Below are 19,420 nucleotides of genomic sequence, written 5' to 3' on the forward strand. Positions count from 1 at the left end.
TTCAATGAGGAGAGAAAAGTAATTATATTCAGAAGTCCTAAAATATTGACAGTAGTTATTACCATCACAAGCAAAAGTTCCTATGTGGTTGAGGGGATATGGAACAAATTGGATTTTGTTACTTTTTTTTTTTATTTTTTAAAGAAAACATTTTACTGCCCAGCAATTAAAAGTATTCAAACATGTATTTTCTATATAATTTTATTGTGAGTTGATCAGTGTTAAATAAAATATTACTTTCCATCATTTGCTTCAATTCATGTCTTCTTGATCAATTCTTTGTTTTCCTTCCAAAATGTTGCATGCCACACCTGAGGCAATAAAGAATTTCTAAACACCACAATGTTAGTTTATTTCAATATATTTAAAACCCCAAAAGAAATTATTTTGGGTCCTAAATATTATAATAATAGCTCATTTTCTTTCTTTGTTAGTTCCTATGTCTTAGGCAAGCATATTGTGTAGTTATTTATGGGCATGAAGGAGAACACTTGTCGTTACTTTTAGACACTGATGATTATTCCAGGAGAAATAAAATTAAATTAATAACTTGGATGCTTTTCACTTATGCTTGAATTAGTACCTCATGGATATACAGAAGTTGCAAAAGTCCCTATTGCCAGACCTGGTCGGCAGTTGTACAATGTACGGAATCCCAATGCCAGTCATTCTGATTCAGTCTTGGTACAAATTGATGCAACTGAAGGGAATAAAGTGATCACCCTTCGCTCTCCTCTTCAGGTAATGTATTAAACTGAACTGTGTCCCTTTAAGTATATCGATTAATATTAAATCATTTGGGTGAATATAGGAATATAGTAAAACTTCATTAAGTTATTACTGATTATCTATATATATAAAAGGCTAATATGCAAAGTGTCCCCTCAGAATTCCACCAAGAGTTCGATTGCTCTCTATGACATGTGCTGACCACCAGGGGGCAGCATGGAACAAAGGAAGGCCCCTGCCAGCAGTTGGAAGGCCCTGATTACTGGCCAGGCCTAGGGACCCTACCCATGCATGAATTTCATGTACCGGGCCTCTAGTTTAGAAATAAATAACAGATTGAACTAGCTACTATTTCCTACCCAATTTGCTTTTGTAATATTCTTTATTTTAAATGTCTGATCAAGACAAATTTGCTAATTTAAAGCCCATTTTTCTTTCCTCCTGGGCTTAATTTTAATGAAGCTTTTTGTCTATTCTTTAAAGATTCAGAACTGAGCAATTTTATATAATTTGTCTGTTAAATAGGGTAACATTTCATTCTGTTTGTATATCAGTTGGGATTGAATTTTTCAAGTATGTGTGAAGGAATATTGGAATGTTCTACCCAGATTCCTACCCCTAAATTTTAACATCTTACTCTATATGATTGTTTTCTTTTATACCTTTAAGGCTTTATCCATTTTTTTCTTTTCTGTGCATTATTGCAGATTTTAGTATATGGTCAGCAAAAGAATGTCTTCCTACCTATAACATCAGATAAAAAGGAAATGATTTCAAATTTGGGCTATTGTTAGCTCTCAGTTTGCTGTTAGTTCAAGCCTAAATCACATTGTAGTAAAGAAAAGAGAGTTGTACTACTTTTTTCTCATAATTCCTTTTCTATCCTTTTCAATATAATCATGTAGTGCATTGAGAAAAGGTTTTAATGGAAAAAGTATTATGCCTGAAATCTTCAGATTAATATGTATTTGAATGATAACATTATACACTAACAATAGACATCAGTATTGCCAGGCCTGCATGGTTCAGTGGTTGAGTGTCAACCTATGAGCCAGGAGGTCACAGTTTCATTTGCAGTCAGGGCACATGCCTGGGTTGCAGGCTCCATTCCTGGTAGGGAGCATGCAGGAAGTGACTGATCAATGATTGCCATCACTGATGTTTCTGTCTCTTTCTCTCCCTCTCCCTTCCTCTCTGAAATCAATAAAAAAATATTTAAAAAAATAAACATCAGCATGTAGTAGAGTATGGACTACCCTAATAATTTTTAACTACCACTTAAACATCCTTTCATATATATAGCACTTAAGTGTTCTAAAAATTTCCAATTACCAATAAAAATGTCTTCTAATATTGGCCTTGAAACTTTATATGTAAAAATAATTGTGTGCAGTTCACATTTTTCTTTTGAACTTCTGCATCTTTTTAAACAGTGTTTGTCTTTTTTATCCAACAGATTAAAAACCATTTCTCTATTGCATTCATTATCTATAAATCTGTTAAAAATGTTAAGTTATTGGAGCGCATTGGAGTAGCAAGACCTGAAGAGGAGTTCCATGTTCCTTTAGATTCATATAGGTAGGTACTTTCTTGAATATATTAAGCTTTTAAAGGTTCATAATGTATATTTTTTTAAATCTAAGAATTGGGGACTTATATTTTAGAAAAGATGACCTTATAGTTTTATTATCTAAAGATCTGTAAAAGTAACCTTTAGACATATATGGAGTTACAGAGATATACATTTATAGTATCATTGAATTTACCAGATGAAAATTTATTTTATATTTGATGTTTTAGAATCTTCTTAGACCTATTTTTATTAGATTGTCTTTTTATTTGAAATGACTTTAAAAAAATTATCATTGTTACCCGGCCAGTAGGCTCAGTGGTTAGAGTGTCGGCCAGGAGACCATCACGTTTTTGATTCCTGGTCAAGGGCACACACCTGGTTTGGGGGTTTGCACCCTGCCCTCAATCTGGGTTGCATGTGGTAGGCAACCAAGTGATGAGTCTGTCACATTGATGTTTCTCTCTCTCTATCTCTGTCTCTATCTCTATCTCTCCCCTTTTTCCCCTCCCATCCACTCTCTCTAGAAATCAATGGAAAAAATATACTCGGGTGAGGATTAAAAAAAATTGTTTACAGAGTGTTTTTTTCCCCCAGAACATTCCTCCATCTGCTAGCATTGTGACTGGGCAAGTTTCTTTAATCTTTCTTAGCTTTGGTTTTCTCACTTGTAAAAATAGGGATAATAGTGCTTACCTTGTAGAGTTAATAAGGAGATTTAACGAGATTCTTTTTCTTACATTCTCAATAAAAACTTTTTTTCTCCACCCTGCTTTTTTTTCCTGTAGATGTCAATTATTTATTCAACCAGCTGGTGTCTTAGAGAATCAATACAGAGAATCCACCACTTACATTTCCTGGAAGGAAGAACTTCACAGGAGCAGGGAAGTGAGATGCATGCTGCAGTGTCCATCAGTAGAAGTCAACTTCTTACCTCTCATCGTCAATACAGTTGCTCTGCCTGATGAATTAAGCTATATCTGTACACATGGGGAAGACTGGGACCCAGCTTACATTATTCATCTGTACCCTACCCTCACTTTGCGGAATCTTCTCCCATATTCCCTAAAATATTTACTTGAGGTATGTTGCTTGCATTTTGTTTGATTTTTATTATTGCACGGAGTGAATTCTAGTTTTTTTAATAATATTTTTAGTTGAGGTTAGTGTTTTACATAGCATATTTATAATGCATTAATAATATTAATAACAGCAAAAACTAGAATAGCATTATTTGGTGCCAGCCACCATGCTGTGTGTTGTAGATGTATTAATACATTATAACCTCCTGAAGTAGGTACTCTTATCAGGCCCATTTTTCAGGTGAGGAAACTGAGTCACAGTGGGGGTGAGTGACAGGCCCAAGATCCTACAGCTAATAAATTGTAGAGCTGGAATTTGAACAGAGGCAGTTTGCCTCCTTGTTCCCTATCATCTAACTCTGCTGCATCTGTCATAAATTAAGAACCATAATAATCTATCTATTTTTATAATTTTTTATTTTTAAATTACATTGACATGCAATATTTTATTAGTTCTAGGTAAACAACATAGTGATTAGACATTTATTAAGTGATTGCCCCAATAAGTCTAATTCCTATCTGACACCGTCCACAATTATTATAATAACTAGAGGCCTGTTGCACGAAGAGATTCGTGCAATAGGCCTTCCTTTCCCCTGGCTGCTGGCACCGGTTTTCCTCCGGCACCCGGCACCCAGGCCTTCTCTCTGGCCAAGCTCCAGCTGGAGCCGGCCCTGGAGCCGTGAGGTTTCGCTGCGCCACTGGCCCAGGGGCCGTCGCTGCTCTGGCCTCCGGGGCGTCAGGCTTCGCCTCACCGCTTGGAGCCTACGTATGCAAAGTAACCACCATCTTTGTTAGGTTAATTTGCATACTCTCCTGATTGGCTGGTTAGTGTAGTGAAGGTAAGATCAATTTACATGTTTGTCCATTATTAGTTAAGTTATTGACTGTAATTAAGTAAAAATCTATTATCTGAAGGACAGAAAAAAGCAAGTGAGAAAATATTTTATCTTAATTCTAAAGTTAATTTTAAGGTTAATGTGATTATTTGTTCCCATTTTCTGTTGAACTTAAAAATAATTACTGTCCATGTTAAATAATTGGGAACATTTTCTAGTAATGAAGTATTATAAATATTTTTAAATTTCTGTATGTCACACATTTTAACATACACAAGTCTGGAAAGTGTTTGGAACCTAAATTATTTATTTTCTTTATCTGACAATTAGCCAAACCTGATTTGTGAAGACTAAAATTAATTAAATGAACTAAATAGTATTTATACTAGAGAAGCCTTCAGTAAAAATGCCTAACTTATTATGTTGTTATTCATTTAAAAAAATCCTACCTTACTTAGATAGCTTGTCAGAATAGTTTGATATAACTTTTCTTTGTCTATTTATGTGGAAACTATTAGGCATAGTATGTAAATGGAGGATGAAGCTGAATCTCAGTCATTTAAATGGCTTATCTAATGACATAGCTTTTAATGGACAACAGCCAGGGCTCCTATATCCAGCCTATGATTCTTGTCAAAGATCTGACTTTTTTTTAAAACTTATGGCCAAAAGACATTTTCTGCCTTTGGTTATGATTTAGTATTTTCTTTTTAGTCCTTAATGATTAGTGGATATGCATAATATATTACTTTATTGAGAACTTGTCAATTAATCTGGTAGGATACTTAGCATTTGTATCAAATACAATGTTGTTTTTGCAGAAGTTTAAAAAATCACTAAGCAAAATCAGTCTTTGTTTGTTTTTAGGGAACAGCAGAAACTCATGAGCTAGCAGAAGGCAGTGCTGCTGATGTTCTACATTCAAGAATAAGTGGAGAAATAATGGAATTAGTTCTGGTGAAATATCAGGGCAAAAACTGGAGTGGACATTTCCGTATACGTGATACACTTCCGGAATTCTTTCTTGTGTGTTTTTCTTCTGACTCCACAGAAGTGATGACAGTCGACCTGTCAATACATGTCAGAAGAATTGGCATTCGGATGGTGCTATCTGTCTTCAGTCCCTACTGGCTAATCAACAAGACTTCTCGGGTTCTCCAATATCGTTCAGAAGATATTCATGTGAAACATCCAGCTGATTTTAGGGATATTATTTTATTCTCTTTCAAGAAGAAGAACATTTTTAGTAAAAATAAGGTGTGTTTTTGTTGATATAACAAGTCAAAATAAGTTCCTATTTGGAAACTAGGGAGTCGTTAGCCCCTCCTAAAATCATGCTTAACCTGTTTGCTAAGTGCTGTTGATATGATTTAGGTCTCGAGACCAGACCTGAGACCCTGAACCTAACTGTCCCCTATACCTGGGCTCCTGAGCATTAAAGAGAAAAAACCAACATGATATAGAAAAATGTTAGTTACATGCAAACAAGTGGTTAGAATAAGATGGAACTTGGAGACATTGTAGAAAATAGGTCTACCTTTCATCTAGCGCCAATATTCCACCTTTGTGTGGAAATTACCTAAAAATCGGTACAGCGGTCTGGTAGGGCTAAGGAATACATAGTGGGATGTTAGGAACCGACAGCAGCAGTCTCCAAGGCTGAGTTACCCTTTTCTCTAGCGCCCCTAGAATTACTTCTGCTCTTGAAGTAGCATTGGGTAGAAGGCTTGATTTTATGTAGTTTATCAGTGATGAAATGACATTTCAGAAGATAAACAGTTGAATTTGGTGTATGATACCTGAGCCCTTCTATGTATGAAGGACCAAGCCAGGCCTTTGAGAGAGAAACTGATGCCTACGCCTGGTCCTTTGTGTATGCTCTGGCCCCTTCTTTCTTTTCAGACTCATATGTTGGTATTGCTCTCACCGCACACTTCCCAAGTACTTACCTCTAGGTCTTTGTGTATTCATCCTCTGCCTAGAATGCCTCTTCTATGATTTTCCTGTTTGCCTCATCTTTTCTGGTTATTTGCTTTTCATCCTTTGTCATTCTGCTCAGATCTGACATATGTGAAAGATTTTCTGACCTAGAGCGTGGTTCTCAAATTTCAGTGTGCATTAGAATCACCCCTAGAGGGCTTTTGAAATACTAGTAGATTGCTGGGTCATGCCCTTATAATTTGATTCAGTATGTCTGGATGGGGCCTGATAATTGCATTTCCAATAAATTCCCAGGTGATGCTGATGGTGTTGGTCCAGGCACCACACTTTGAGAACCACTGTCTTAGAGTGCTGGTTAATTCTAATACATGGTATTATAATAAGTGTTTATCTGTATGACCTTTGCTTGTCTCAGGTTTTGTAGTTGGGTGTGTGGAGCTTAATACAGGAACACAGGTCTCTTCTGTAAAACTCTCTAAATCCCATAGCCAGAATAAACTTTTTACCCTTTCACCTTGGTAGCATTTTGTACCTTCTGTATGACTCTTAGCACATTGAGTTTTGCATCATAATTAAAATGTATTTCCTATCTCTCTGTTTAGTTGGAAGCTCATGAAGAGAGGAACTGTGTCCTATTGTCCATTCTGCTTATTACAATGCCTTTTATTTAATGTTGCTGGATAATGTTAAAAGTTCAACTCTGTGCTCTAACTTTATTTCTTAGCTCTGTATCATAATTCTGACACTGGAAAATATTTTACATTTTAGTTCTTTTTAAAACAACAGAAGGTCTCATTGGTATAGATCTTTAAATTCAATATACTCATTGCATAGGTAAATGAGCAGGTCAGAACATTGCTTTTATTGTATTGACCCCCAGAGTTTTGTGGTTCTGATACCCATTTGCAGTATGGCTTTAATTACATTTTTCTGTGTCCCATGATACTAAATTTCTAGTGGTCTAGCAACTTTCCATCAAATAAAATTAATATAGTCTTTTAGGTTTTTTATATGATGGTATGTGTTCTTTGGTCTAGGTACAATTAAAAATTTCAACTAGTGCCTGGTCCAATGGCTTTTCATTGGATACAGTGGGAAGTTATGGATGTGTGAAGTGTCCTGCCAACAATATGGAATACCTGGTAAGATTCTGTTTCCTTATTTACCTTTGAATTTATTCATAACATAAGGAGGTGATGTAAGTCTATAAACCTTTTAATTCAGAATATTATATCTCTATAAATTTCTATGGCCACTTAATACCATAGCAAAACCAGAATTTGTCAAAGTTGAATCTATCCAAGTAAGCAACTTGGTAAGTATTCATCATATATTGGAATCCTCCTTTCATTCTGCTTCCTGCCAAGCATTTCTTAAATCTTTAATTTGACTGAAAATTTGAACAACCTGATGCTAGTTGACCTATTTAGTTCCACTTTGAATTTTCATCTTACTTTATTAACAGCAGAGATAATAAATGCAGCAAAACTTGAGCCTCTACACTAATTATAAAACATCTTATGTTTGGAATGTTAAAAAGTAAAGAAAACAAATAAATTAAATCTTTTATTACAAGTAATCATTAGTTAAATTGCCAGTTGATATTTCTTGAGTTTATTTTTGATGTAGCCAAACTAAAACACCAAAATTGTTCTTACTAGTGAGAAGATAATCATTAATGGAATATGGCTTTAGTAGTTACTTTATAGTAGGTACTTTAAGAAATCATATTTTTAAATGTTTTAAGAAGTCTCTGTGTGAATGGTGTGTGTGTGTGTGTGTGTGTGTGTGTGTGTGTGTGTGTATTTCATAGAAGCTGTATAAAGTATTAGGAAATGATAAGCTTGTTTGTTTCCTTTCCACAGGTTGGTGTTAGCATCAAAATGAGTAGTTTTAATCTTACACGAATAGTTACTCTGACTCCCTTTTGTACCATTGCAAATAAGTCCTCATTAGAACTAGAAGTTGGTGAAATTGCATCGGATGGCTCCATGCCAACTAATAAGTGGAACTATATTGCTTCTTCAGAGGTAAAATTTTCCTTTAATATAACTGGCTCCTAAAATGTACAAATAAATATAGACATATAAATAAGAGTTGTATCTACCTCTTTGTCATACTCACTTTGCTATCATATTTGTGTGTTAAAATATGACAGCCAACTTTGAAAGACTTTTCTTATGCAATGTAAGCATAGGTTAAAAAAAGAAACTTGTTGATGATATTTACCACTAGCCCAGTCTATGTGGTTAACACTAATTCTCTAGTTCTTCCTATATGTATAGAATGCGATATAAAGATAATGTAAATAAGTTTTATCTCAGTAGTTAAGATAATGTATTCTGTATTTAAGTAGCTTATAATCTTCTTGGAGGGCTTAAGACTCATAAATTAACACATAGGGGAAAAAAGATAGTATATACCAAGTTATAGGTGGTTATAAATTTCTGAATAGGTGAGCTGGAAGACTCCTTGAAAATTTCCGATAATTCAACCCCTGTACTTTACAGAGAAATACATTTAATCTCATACTTATCTAAGGTTAATAAGGTTATTGGAAGTTGAGGTCATTGTGGTATACATCAAAGGGGAAAGTTTCATAGAAGAGGTGACATTTGAACTAAACTTTGTAGGCTGGGAGTAAGATTTGAGGAAGTGAAGAGAATAAGGGTATGAGTAGGGGAGGGACAGGTGCAAAGACAAGAATTTGAATTTACCTGAGTTTTCAACCAAACCAGCTGACCTTAAGGATAGAGCCATTCTTCTATATATCTCAAAAAAAATTCTAAAATTATTTTTAAAATACTTAGTAAAAGTTTAAGAAGAAGGATTCTAAATCTAATACCAACAGATTGAGAATGCTACGAGGCATGCACTCTCCAAGGCACTTACAATGATCTCCGCAGACTTGGCAACACATGCTCATTATCTTTTTATATTTGATGTGGGTTTGGTGACAGTAGTATTTTTATTCAGAGATAGAATTCACTCAATATTCTCTAACAGAGAGACATTTTGTATTAGGAGCTAAAATCTCAGTTTTATAGATAAGAAAACAGGCTCAAAAGGTATATGATTTGATTCAGATCAAACAGCTGGGAAGATAATGTTAGTAGTACTCCCAGCAAGATCTATAGACTCTGCTCTGCCTTTAGATATCTTTCTGGTTTATTCTGGATAAGATAATCTGAAATAATTCATAGTGCATTAAGGAATTAAAGTAAGAAATGCACAGAAAGTGTTATTAAGATTACAGTTTTTAAATATTTGAGATATTTGGGGCATTCTTAATCAGTAAGCTCTTCAGTTTCTCATATTGTAATCTATACTAATAAAAGCATAATATGCTAATTAGACCAGACAGCCAAACGACCTTCCGGATGTCATTCCAGACATCCTGGACAAAGCCGTGGTGGCAGGGGTGAGACAGAGGCGGTTAGGGGCGATCAGGCTGGCAGGGGAGCAGTTAGGGGCGATCAGGTCAGCAGGGGAGCAGTTAGGGGGTGATCAGGCAGGCAGGCAGAGGTGGTTGGGGCAATCAGGCAGGCAGGCAGAGGGGTAGGGGCAATCAGGCAGGCAGATGAGTGGTTAGGAACCAGCGGTCCTGGATTGCGAGAGGGATGTCCTACTCCCTGCAGGATCGGGCCTAAACCGGCAGTCGGACATCCCCTGAAGGGTCCCGGATTGGAGAGGGTGCAGGCCAGGCTGAGGGACCCCCTGCTTCCTCCCCCCTACCCCGCACAAATTTTGTGCACCGGGCCTCTAGTCATTTCATAAAGATTTATAGACTAATATATCTATAGTCTTCTGATGGAGTTTCTTTGATTTCATAAATAGTCATATTATCAATCATTTTAATATGAGATGTAGAGGGAATATTTTAAGGAACTTAGTAATAAGTGAAACAGGATCCTATTTAGAAGTGAAAACTTAATTAACCACTGTCATATTTATACCATGGAATTGTTTTAAGACTGATATTAACTTTTCTATTTTTAGTGTCTTCCATTTTGGCCTGAAAATTTGTCAGGCAAACTTTGTGTGAGAGTAGTAGGCTGTGAAGGATCCTCCAAACCATTCTTTTATAACCGACAGGATAATGGCACTCTATTGAGCTTAGAAGATCTGGTAGGTTTTCATGTTTTAAAGTAAAATATCTCTGATTTATAAAATTTGCTTTAAAATATTTTATTAAAACATGTTTTAAAATCTGCTTGTAATTATATGAAGGTACTACTGTATCAATATGTCATGCCATACATATATTTGTAAGAGATCAGAGCCAGTGTGCTTTTCATAAGAATTTAAGAAAAACTTTTTGTGTCTACATAGCCGATTGAAATTCTAAATATAAGTGCATATTAAAGCATTACCTCAAACATACTTTTTCTCCCCTATAATAGAATGGGGGTATCTTGGTGGATGTAAACACTGCTGAACATTCAACGGTCATAACCTTCTCTGATTACCATGAAGGATCTGCACCTGCTCTGATAATAAACCATACACCCTGGGACACCCTCACATATAAACAGAGGTATGAACTAAAAGAGTTCATGGAAAATCGTATTTTCTTCTGGCCCAAAATTCCTCTAAGAAACACTTGAGACTAAATATGTTCCACGTTCCGAATGTGTTCAGTTTAGAAAGGTAATATGGAACACATGCTGTTTAATACTAATACCATCAGCAGGCTTTGAGACAGTACTCTATAATCAAACACAATATTTCTGCAGCAAAATTTAAGACTGTTTATACCAATTGGGATAAATAAAACTATTAATAGTCTCACATCATTTTTTTCAGATCAGGTTTTGCTGCCAAATGACTGTCAAAATCAAACTTATAGAAAAATCTGTGGACTTTTGGAGTTTTCTAAATTTCAGAAAAGGAATTGTGAATCTGTTTAAACATTATTCTTTTGTAATCTGATGATGCTTAGTGAACCTCTCCCTATAAATTTATATCCAGTTTTTTATTGGTAGGGGTAGTAAAAGATTAAATGGGAGGATATTGAGTAGATAGTCTTGTTGACTATATAGTACACCCTGATGATACCATCTACACTAATAAAGAGAAACATGCAAATTGTCCATCACTCCGTCACTCTGCTACACCCACCAGCCAATCAGGAGCAAGTATGCAAATTAACACAGGTAAGATGGCTGCAGCCATGGAGCTGGAGTGAGCAGGAGGCTTGGGTTGCCCCCGGTGATGGAGGAAGCCAAGCTTCCTGCCTGCCCTGGCTGGCCCTGGGCTCCGCTCAAGGCTCAAAGTTTCAATTATAGAAGATAAATAAATCCCAGATACCTGCTTCCAGCCCGCCCTGGCCTCCGCTCAAGGAGGCGCTGAAGAAAAAAAGAAAAGAAAACAAAGAGAGGCTGGGAGCTTGAGTCGCAGGGAGGCGTGGCCAGCCTGAAAACGGCCATCAGCCCCTCACCCAGGCTGGCCAGGCACTGCTTCGGGACCCCACAACCCTGAAGGGGCTCTGGGCAGCCTGAAAATGGTCCTCAGCCCCTCACCCAGGCTGGCCACACCCCCATGGGGTGAGGGTCCCCGCTGGGGGGCTTGGCCAGCCTGCAAACAGCCATCATCCCCTCATCCAGGCTGGCCAGGCGCCCCAGTGGGGCCCCCCACGCTGAAGGGGATGTGGCCAGCCTGAAAACTGCCCTCAGCCCCTCACCCAGGCTGGTCAGGCACCCCAGTGGGGACCCCCACCCTGAAGGGGGTGTGGCCAGCTGAAAACAGCCCTCAGTCCCTCACCCAGGCTGACCAGGCACCCCAGCGGGACCCCCCCCACCCTGAAGGGGCTGTGGCCAGCCTGAAAACAGCCCTCAGCCCCTCACCCAGGCTGGCCAGGCACCCAAGTGGGATCCCCACCCTGATCCAGGACACCCTTCAGGGCAAACTAGCTGGTCCCCACCCATGCACCAGGCCTCTATCCTATATAATAAAAGGGTAATATGCAAATTGACCCTAACAGCAGAATGACTGGGAATGACTGGTCACTATGACACACACTGACCACCAGGAGGCAGACGCTCATTGCAGGAGATGCCCCCTGGTGGTCAGTGCGCTCCCACAAGGGAGCTCTGCTCAGCCACAAGCCAGGCTGACGGCTGCTAGCACAGCGATGGTGGCAGGAGCCTCTCCCGCCTTTTCAGCAGCACTAAGAATGTCCGACTGCAGCTTAGGCCTGCTCTCCACTGGCAAGTGGACATCCCCCAAGGGCTCCCGGGCTGCCAGAGGAATGTCTGACTGCCAGCTTAGGCCTGATCCCCTGGGGAGCGGGCCTAAGCCAGCAGGTGGACATCCCCTGAGGGGTCCCAGACTGCGAGAGGGCACAGGCCAGGCTGAGGGACCCCCCCCGAGTGCACAAATTTTTGTGCACCGGGCCTCTAGTTATATAATAATGGATGATACCATTTTATAATAATAGTTTCAAACCCTTATAGTATATAACATTATATATTTGCAAGGAATTATTATAAATCTGCAAGGCATTGCTTTATTATAAAGTAATTCTACCAGTATAATTTCATATATATATATATATATACACATATATATATATATATATATATATATATATATATATGTATATATCATAATGCCTTACATATTTGTCTGTTCTTAACTCTCATGGCTTGAATGCACTGAGAGATTTAAAAATGCAGATTAAGATGGAAACCTAATTGCATTACTTTTAATTTTTTTAGTTCTCGGAAAAGCTGTTTATATTATGTGGACCAATACTTTTTAAACTTTAATGATCAATTTCAAAATTTCCTGGAAATCTTGTTAAAATGCATATTCTGATTTAGTAGGTTTTAGATGGGGTCCAGGATTTTGTATTTTCAGCAAGCCCAGTTAATGCTGATGCTGCTGGTCCACAGACCACACTTGGAATGGTGACAGTATGGATCCAGTTATGTTTTTTCTGTGAATCATATTTCTTATGCATTTTATTTGGTTAAAAAGCTTACATTTAAACACTGCTACTATTCACAGCTTTTTTTTTTTTTTCTTACAGGTGTGCTCTGACATACCACTTTGTTTACCTTAATGAATTCTATTGGTGTGATCATCCTTGTATCAATTTAGAGAGTATACTGAAACCTTGGAAAGAGAAATATTCTGTTATCTCAAGCTTCAAAACCATTAGTTTACTGGGCTTTTTAGGCTATTTATTTTAAGCAGATTTGTGTTTAATTATTAAAGGAAATTTTATAAGATTTCTGTGCCAGTTTCTATCTCAGGAAAACATAGTCTGGGTTTTTCAGGCCGATATTTTAATCTTCCATCGGTTGTGTTTCAGTGGGTTACAGGAAGAAGTGAAATTGCTGCCAAGACAAGCTCGACTTTTTGCCTGGGCAGACCCTACTGGTACCAGAAAACTTACATGGAGATATGCAGCAAATATTGGGCAACATGATCTATTAAAGGTATCATTTGATGTGAATGATGGCAAAGGAAGTAAACAAGCTAGCTTCACAGTTATCTTTAGTTTTTGAACTAAAAATGAATTGGGAATAAATTACTTTTGGACTTTAGATTGCAAATAGTTCATACCAATATTTAATCTAAGATATGTCAAAATAATTCATTTACAATTTCAAAATAGGCCCGCTTCATCTTGTCTAAGTAAAGATCAGCAAAGCACTTTTTTATTTACCTGTTTTTAAAAGGAAGGAATTTTAAGGCTAAATGAAAAACAACTTTATTTTGAACATACACATACCACTCTTGGCTGAGAGATTTTTAGGCATGCTTTCCAATCAAGGCCATATTTTTTTTAATTAAAGGAGTCATCCCACTCTGACCCCACCCCTATCCCTCTGGCCATCATCACACTCTTGTGTATGTCTACGTGCCATGCATATATGTTCGTTGGCTGATCCCTTCACCTTCTTTTATCCAGTCCCCCCCTCACCCGCTGCTGACAGCTATCAGTCTGTTCCATGTATCCATGCCTCTGTTTCTAACAATTACAAAACTATTTCCATACTCTTGTTAACATCCTTTATTTGTTTTTTTTCCAAGAAAGCAAGAGATGAAAAGCACGTAGTAGGTACTTGTACTACCTGTTGAAATGAAATGTGGTTATATTTATGTTAAGCCCAGATGAAGAGGAATCATTATTTTAATCTCTGAAAACACTAATCAAGCATCATATTTTCAGGCTTTTCTTAGTGAACTTGCTATAAATTGATCATCATATTTTGACTGTTTAACAGTGTGATGTATATAAATTTTTGCAGTGTTATAAAATTTTAAAACAAAAATAAACTAGGTTAGTTTTAGCTGAGGCCTAATAAACATCTGAACCATTCTGTTGTCCATGTTGGAGACAAGTAAGCATCTTATGGCATTGGTGTCATTGAAGGCTATTCTTGTTCCTGCTAAGTGCCTTTTGAGCACCAACTAGGTAATTCAGACTAAGGTATAAAAAAAATTAAGCACTCTCAATCTTTATTATTGTTTGAAAAATCGATGAGATGTTTTGAAATAAATTAGAAGTTTATTTTGGTCGTTAGAGTTTTCCAATTCATAGTCATTAAACTTTTATGAACTTTCTAGTTACTGTAGTTCAACTTTATGGAATAAAAACTATTCGTGGGTTTAATATAAAGTCTCTTTAACCCCCAGGATGAATGTGGACAGTTTCCATATGATGCAAACATTCAGATACACTGGGTGTCGTTCCTGGATGGGCGCCAGAGAGTTTTGCTTTTCACTGATGATGTTGCCTTGGTTTCCAAAGCACTGCAGGCAGAAGAAATGGAGCAGGCTGATCATGAAATAACCTTTTCTCTTCATAGTCTTGGGCTTTCCCTGGTTAACAATGAAAAGAAGCAAGAAGTTTCATATATTGGGATAACCAGGTACGGAAGAAGGAAGATAAGGCATCAGAAATCTTTAAAAGACATTGAGGTCATAGTATCAAATTTGAGAGTAAATTTTTACCTGTTCTGAATTTTATATACTGTACATTCAGGAAAACTTTATAGAACATTTGTTTTCACTGCTAGATGGTTGAATACCACATAAGATAGAAAGATGCCTAAGATAATATCTTTGCCCTTACAATACTCATCCTCAGTTGGTGGGTAAAAAAAGATTTGCTTCTTTCTTTGTTGTTTATATGTGCTTTTCTAAGTGAATTATAAAAACACAAAGAAATGCTACAAAGAAGTATGCACACATACAGTGCAAATACAGAGTTAGAAGCAACTAATTGGCGTGGTAGAGGCTGAAGAAACTGGCAGGGGACAGGGGAAGCCAACCACATGGGTCAGATAAATTAGAAAAAGGTTCATAGAGGAGGCAGTATTTGACACGGGTGTGTAATTGTTAGTGGATGATTATTTAGAACTTGTTAATAGTGATGGGACCAGTTTCTCTAGTTCTGCTTATACCTTTATAAGAATAATATTTGAATTTATTTATTTTGGTTTTTCTGATCACACTAACTTTGGTAAAAGACTCACTTTTTGGAGCATGATGGGTGGAATGGTGAACATGTGATCATATATAATCAGCATAGAATCTATTGATATGTATGTGTTTAGTGAAATAAAAAAATTGAATAAACAAAGAAACCATGTATATAGGGCACTTGGTATAACACCTGACAGATTAAGCTTTCTATAAATGCTATTACAATACCATTAATATAATATTAACATATTTATGTATATGTGAGTAATATATTCTCTTGGGCATACATTTCAGTATTGTATAGTGTCTTTAAAGTTTTTAAATTTATTGATTGATTTTGTTTAGAGAAGAAGGAAGAGAGAGAGGGAGGGAGGGAGAGAGAGAGAGAAGCATCAATTTATTGTTTCACTTATTTATGCATTCCTTGGTTATTTCTTGTATGGGCGTGACCAGGGATCAAACCCACAACCAAGGTGTATGGGGACGATGCTCTAACCAACTGAGCTACCCAGCCAGGACTCAATCTTGTATTGTGTTTTTATTATTATTATTTTTTACCCTAAAGTTTATTTATCAAATTTTATCAGTGGAGTCTTAGACCCGCTTTAAAATAAGGGCAGTTCATTGGCAAACCATATAAGTACAGAAACCGTTTTCAAGTGTATTGTGTTTTTAAACTAAATATGAAAATGATTTTAAAAACATATAAATCCATTTTTCTTTTCCCTCTTGTTCTTTGACATAATGTATTTATACTTTAATATTATATATGCTATTAGAATATATTGTCAGATTGGCCTTTATTTATAAGGTCACTTTAAAACTTCATCTAAAAGAACTATACCTTTTTTCTGACATACTGCACATTCAGTAAGGATGTGTATTGAGGAAAAGTAAGTCAGTTACACAGTATTTTAAAATAGATTTAGTTTTTTGAGCAGTTTTAGGTTTATAAGAAAACTAGAGGCCTGGTGCACGAAATTCATGCACGGTGCAGGGGTGCCCTCAGCCTGGCCTGCAATCTCTCCAATCCAGGACCCCTTGGAGGATGTCTGATGCCGGTTTAGGCTTGATCCCTATGGGACAGTCGGACATCCCTCTCACACTCCCGGACAGCTGGCTCATAACTGCTCACCTGCCTGCCTGATCGCCCCTAATTGCCCTCCCCTGCCGGCTTGATTGTCCCTAACTGCTCCCCCCTGCTGGCCTGATCACTCCTAACCACCCCTGCCTCGGCCCCCGCCACCGTGGCTTTGTCCGGAAGGAAGGCAGGACAACTGGAAGATGTCTGGTTGATCCAGTCTAATTAGCATATTACCCTTTTATTAGTATAGATTGAGTGTAGAGTTCCCATATACCCCCAAGTTTTCCCTATTATTGATATCTAGAAATAGTGAGTACATTTGTTACTATTAATGAACTAATAATGATACATCATTATTTAAAGTCCCTTTTTTATGTTGTTTATGTTAGAGATGCTCTTTGTATTATAAATTGTATGGGTTTTGACAAATGTATAACATGTATCCACCATTACAGTATCATCTATACCAGAGGTTCTCAACCTGTGGGTTGCTACCCCTTTGAGGGTCAAATGACCCTTTCACAGGGGTCACCTAAGACCATCAGAAAACACATATATAATTATATATTGTTTTTGTGATTAATCACTATGCTTTAATTATGTTCAATTTGTAACAATGAAAATACATTCTGCATATCAGATATTTACATTATGATTCATAACAGTAGCAAAATTACAGTTATGAAGTAGCAATGAAAATAATGTTATGGTTGGGGGTCACCACAACATGAGGAACTGTATTAAAGGGTCGTGGCATTAGGAAGGTTGAAAACCACTGATCTATACTAATAAAAGGGTAATATGCTAATTAAGCCAGGAGACCTTCCAGACGTCCTTCTGGACAAAGCCATGGTGGTGGGGCCAAGGCAGAAGTGGTTAGGGGTGATCAGGCTGGCAGGGAGGGCAGGTTGGCAGGGGCGGGGGGGGGCAGTTGTGGGCGATCAGGCCGGCAGGCAGAGTGGTTAGGGGCTATCAGGCAGGCAGGCAGGTGAGCGGTGAGGGGCCAGAAGTCCCGGATTGCGAGAGGGATGTCCGACTGCCGGTTTAGGCTCTGTACGGAAATCCCCCGAGGGGTCACAGATTGGAGAGGTTGCAGGCTGGGCTGAGGGACATTTCCCCCTATGTGCATGAATTTCATGCACCAGGCCACTAGTCTTATATAGTAAAAGCCTAACATGCTAAGTGTCCAGTCATCCTGTTGGCCGTTCAACCAATCAAAGCGTAATATGTTAATGATATGCTAAGGCTGCTCAACCGCTGGCTATGACGTGCACTGACCACCAGGGGCAGAGAGTCGACTGGTTGACCAGTCGCTATGATGTGCACTGATCACCAGGAAGCAGATACTCTGACTGGTAGGTTAGCTTGCTTGATCAGGACTGAGCGAGACGGGCTGGACATGCCCTGGAGCCCTCCCATGGTTCCTCCCCGGCTGGCCAACCTCCCACATCGCTCCCTGGCCCTGATCATGCACTGGTGGGGTCCCTCCTCCTGACCTGCGCCCTCTCACAATCCAGGCTGTTCCCCCCTCCCCCGAGTGCATGGATTTTGTGCACTGGACCTCTAGCATAGAATAGTTTCATTACCCTAAAAGTCACCAGTGCTCTACCTGTTCATCCCTCCCTTTTCCCCCCTAAACCACTAATCTTTTTACTGTCTATAAGTTTTCCAGAATGTCATGTCATTGGAATCATATGGTGTATAGCCTTTTCATACAGGCTTCTTTCGCCTAACAATGTCCTTTCAAGATTACTCATTTTTTATGGCTTGATAACTTTTATTTTTTGTACTGAATAGTATTCCATGTCTGGATGTACTATAGTGTATTTATCCATTCACTGACTGAAAGACAGTCCTGGTTGCTTGCAAGTTTTGACAATTATGAGTAAAGTTTCTATAAACATTCACATGGAGGTTTTTGTGTGGATACTAAGTTTTCAACTCATTTGGGTAAATATAAAGGAGCATGATTGATGGATCATATAGTTAAAGTATATTTAATTTTATAAGAAACTGCAAAATTGTCTTCTAAAGTGGCGGCACTAATTTTGCATTCTCACTGAGAATGCAAAATGAATGAGATTTCCTGATGCTCCACATCCTTGCCCGCATTTGATGATGTCAGTGTTCCAGGTTCTGACTATTCTAATAGGTGTGTAATGGCATCTTGTTGTTATTTTGATTTGCAATTCCCTAATTACATATGATGTTGATCATCTTTTCATATGCTTAATTGCCATCTGAATATTTTCTTTTAGCCCTGTGCTAAAAGTATCCAATATATATTGACATTTCCAAACCAAGCATGTGTCACAATATACCCAACTCCCAGAAAAGCAATGGCCAGAAAAATGAGAAAATTTAAGACTAAATAACGACAGCAGCTTTTCTTTAGAAAAATAAAATGAGGTTATAACCAAAGTTAGTTTCTGAATGACTCATTTGTAAGTCAAGCATGGAAAGCCTTTTATCGTGGTGAGTTAATTGAACAATGTGATTGTAACAGCTGAAGAAATGTATCCAGAAAAAATAAATGTAGGACCATTAGTCTTTTGGTGAGAACAGTTGTTTGAAGAATTGAGGACATTCAGAGCATCAATAGTCAATTATAAAACAAGGCCAGTTATTTTGATAAGTCAACAGATGTTACCAATACTGCTCAGTTGTATACATATTTGAGAAGGCAATGCTGAATTTGAAGTGATTAAAGAATTAGCCTCTGTGAATAGTTAGC

General features: G+C 37.6%; 1 protein-coding gene across 3 annotated transcripts in view; it reads left to right on the forward strand.

Annotated features, from left to right (window-relative positions):
- The window catches only part of VPS13C (vacuolar protein sorting 13 homolog C), a 183,367-nt gene that overhangs the window by 131,397 nt on the left and 32,550 nt on the right, over window positions 1-19,420 (forward strand). For 2 of the 3 annotated variants that reach the window (XR_011472254.1, XM_070421598.1), the window contains 10 exons: window positions 581-741; window positions 2,186-2,307; window positions 3,088-3,382; window positions 5,088-5,477; window positions 7,199-7,303; window positions 8,027-8,191; window positions 10,161-10,289; window positions 10,565-10,698; window positions 13,480-13,606; window positions 14,811-15,046. Coding sequence is in view for 2 of the 3 variants with exons in the window: in XM_070421598.1 (XP_070277699.1) it covers window positions 581-741; window positions 2,186-2,307; window positions 3,088-3,382; window positions 5,088-5,477; window positions 7,199-7,303; window positions 8,027-8,191; window positions 10,161-10,289; window positions 10,565-10,698; window positions 13,480-13,606; window positions 14,811-15,046 (1,864 nt within the window). In the remaining variant the exon portion in view is untranslated. Of the gene's footprint in view, window positions 1-580; window positions 742-2,185; window positions 2,308-3,087; window positions 3,383-5,087; window positions 5,478-7,198; window positions 7,304-8,026; window positions 8,192-10,160; window positions 10,290-10,564; window positions 10,699-13,479; window positions 13,607-14,810; window positions 15,047-19,420 lie in introns of those variants that run through there. The other variant, XM_070421608.1, reaches the window with a different exon arrangement.

This window comes from Myotis yumanensis, unplaced genomic scaffold (genome assembly GCF_028538775.1).
Source record: "Myotis yumanensis isolate MYYU_CA2020_CCGP unplaced genomic scaffold, mMyoYum1.0.hap1 SCAF_1, whole genome shotgun sequence".
In the NCBI taxonomy this organism is placed as follows: domain Eukaryota; kingdom Metazoa; phylum Chordata; class Mammalia; order Chiroptera; family Vespertilionidae; genus Myotis; species Myotis yumanensis.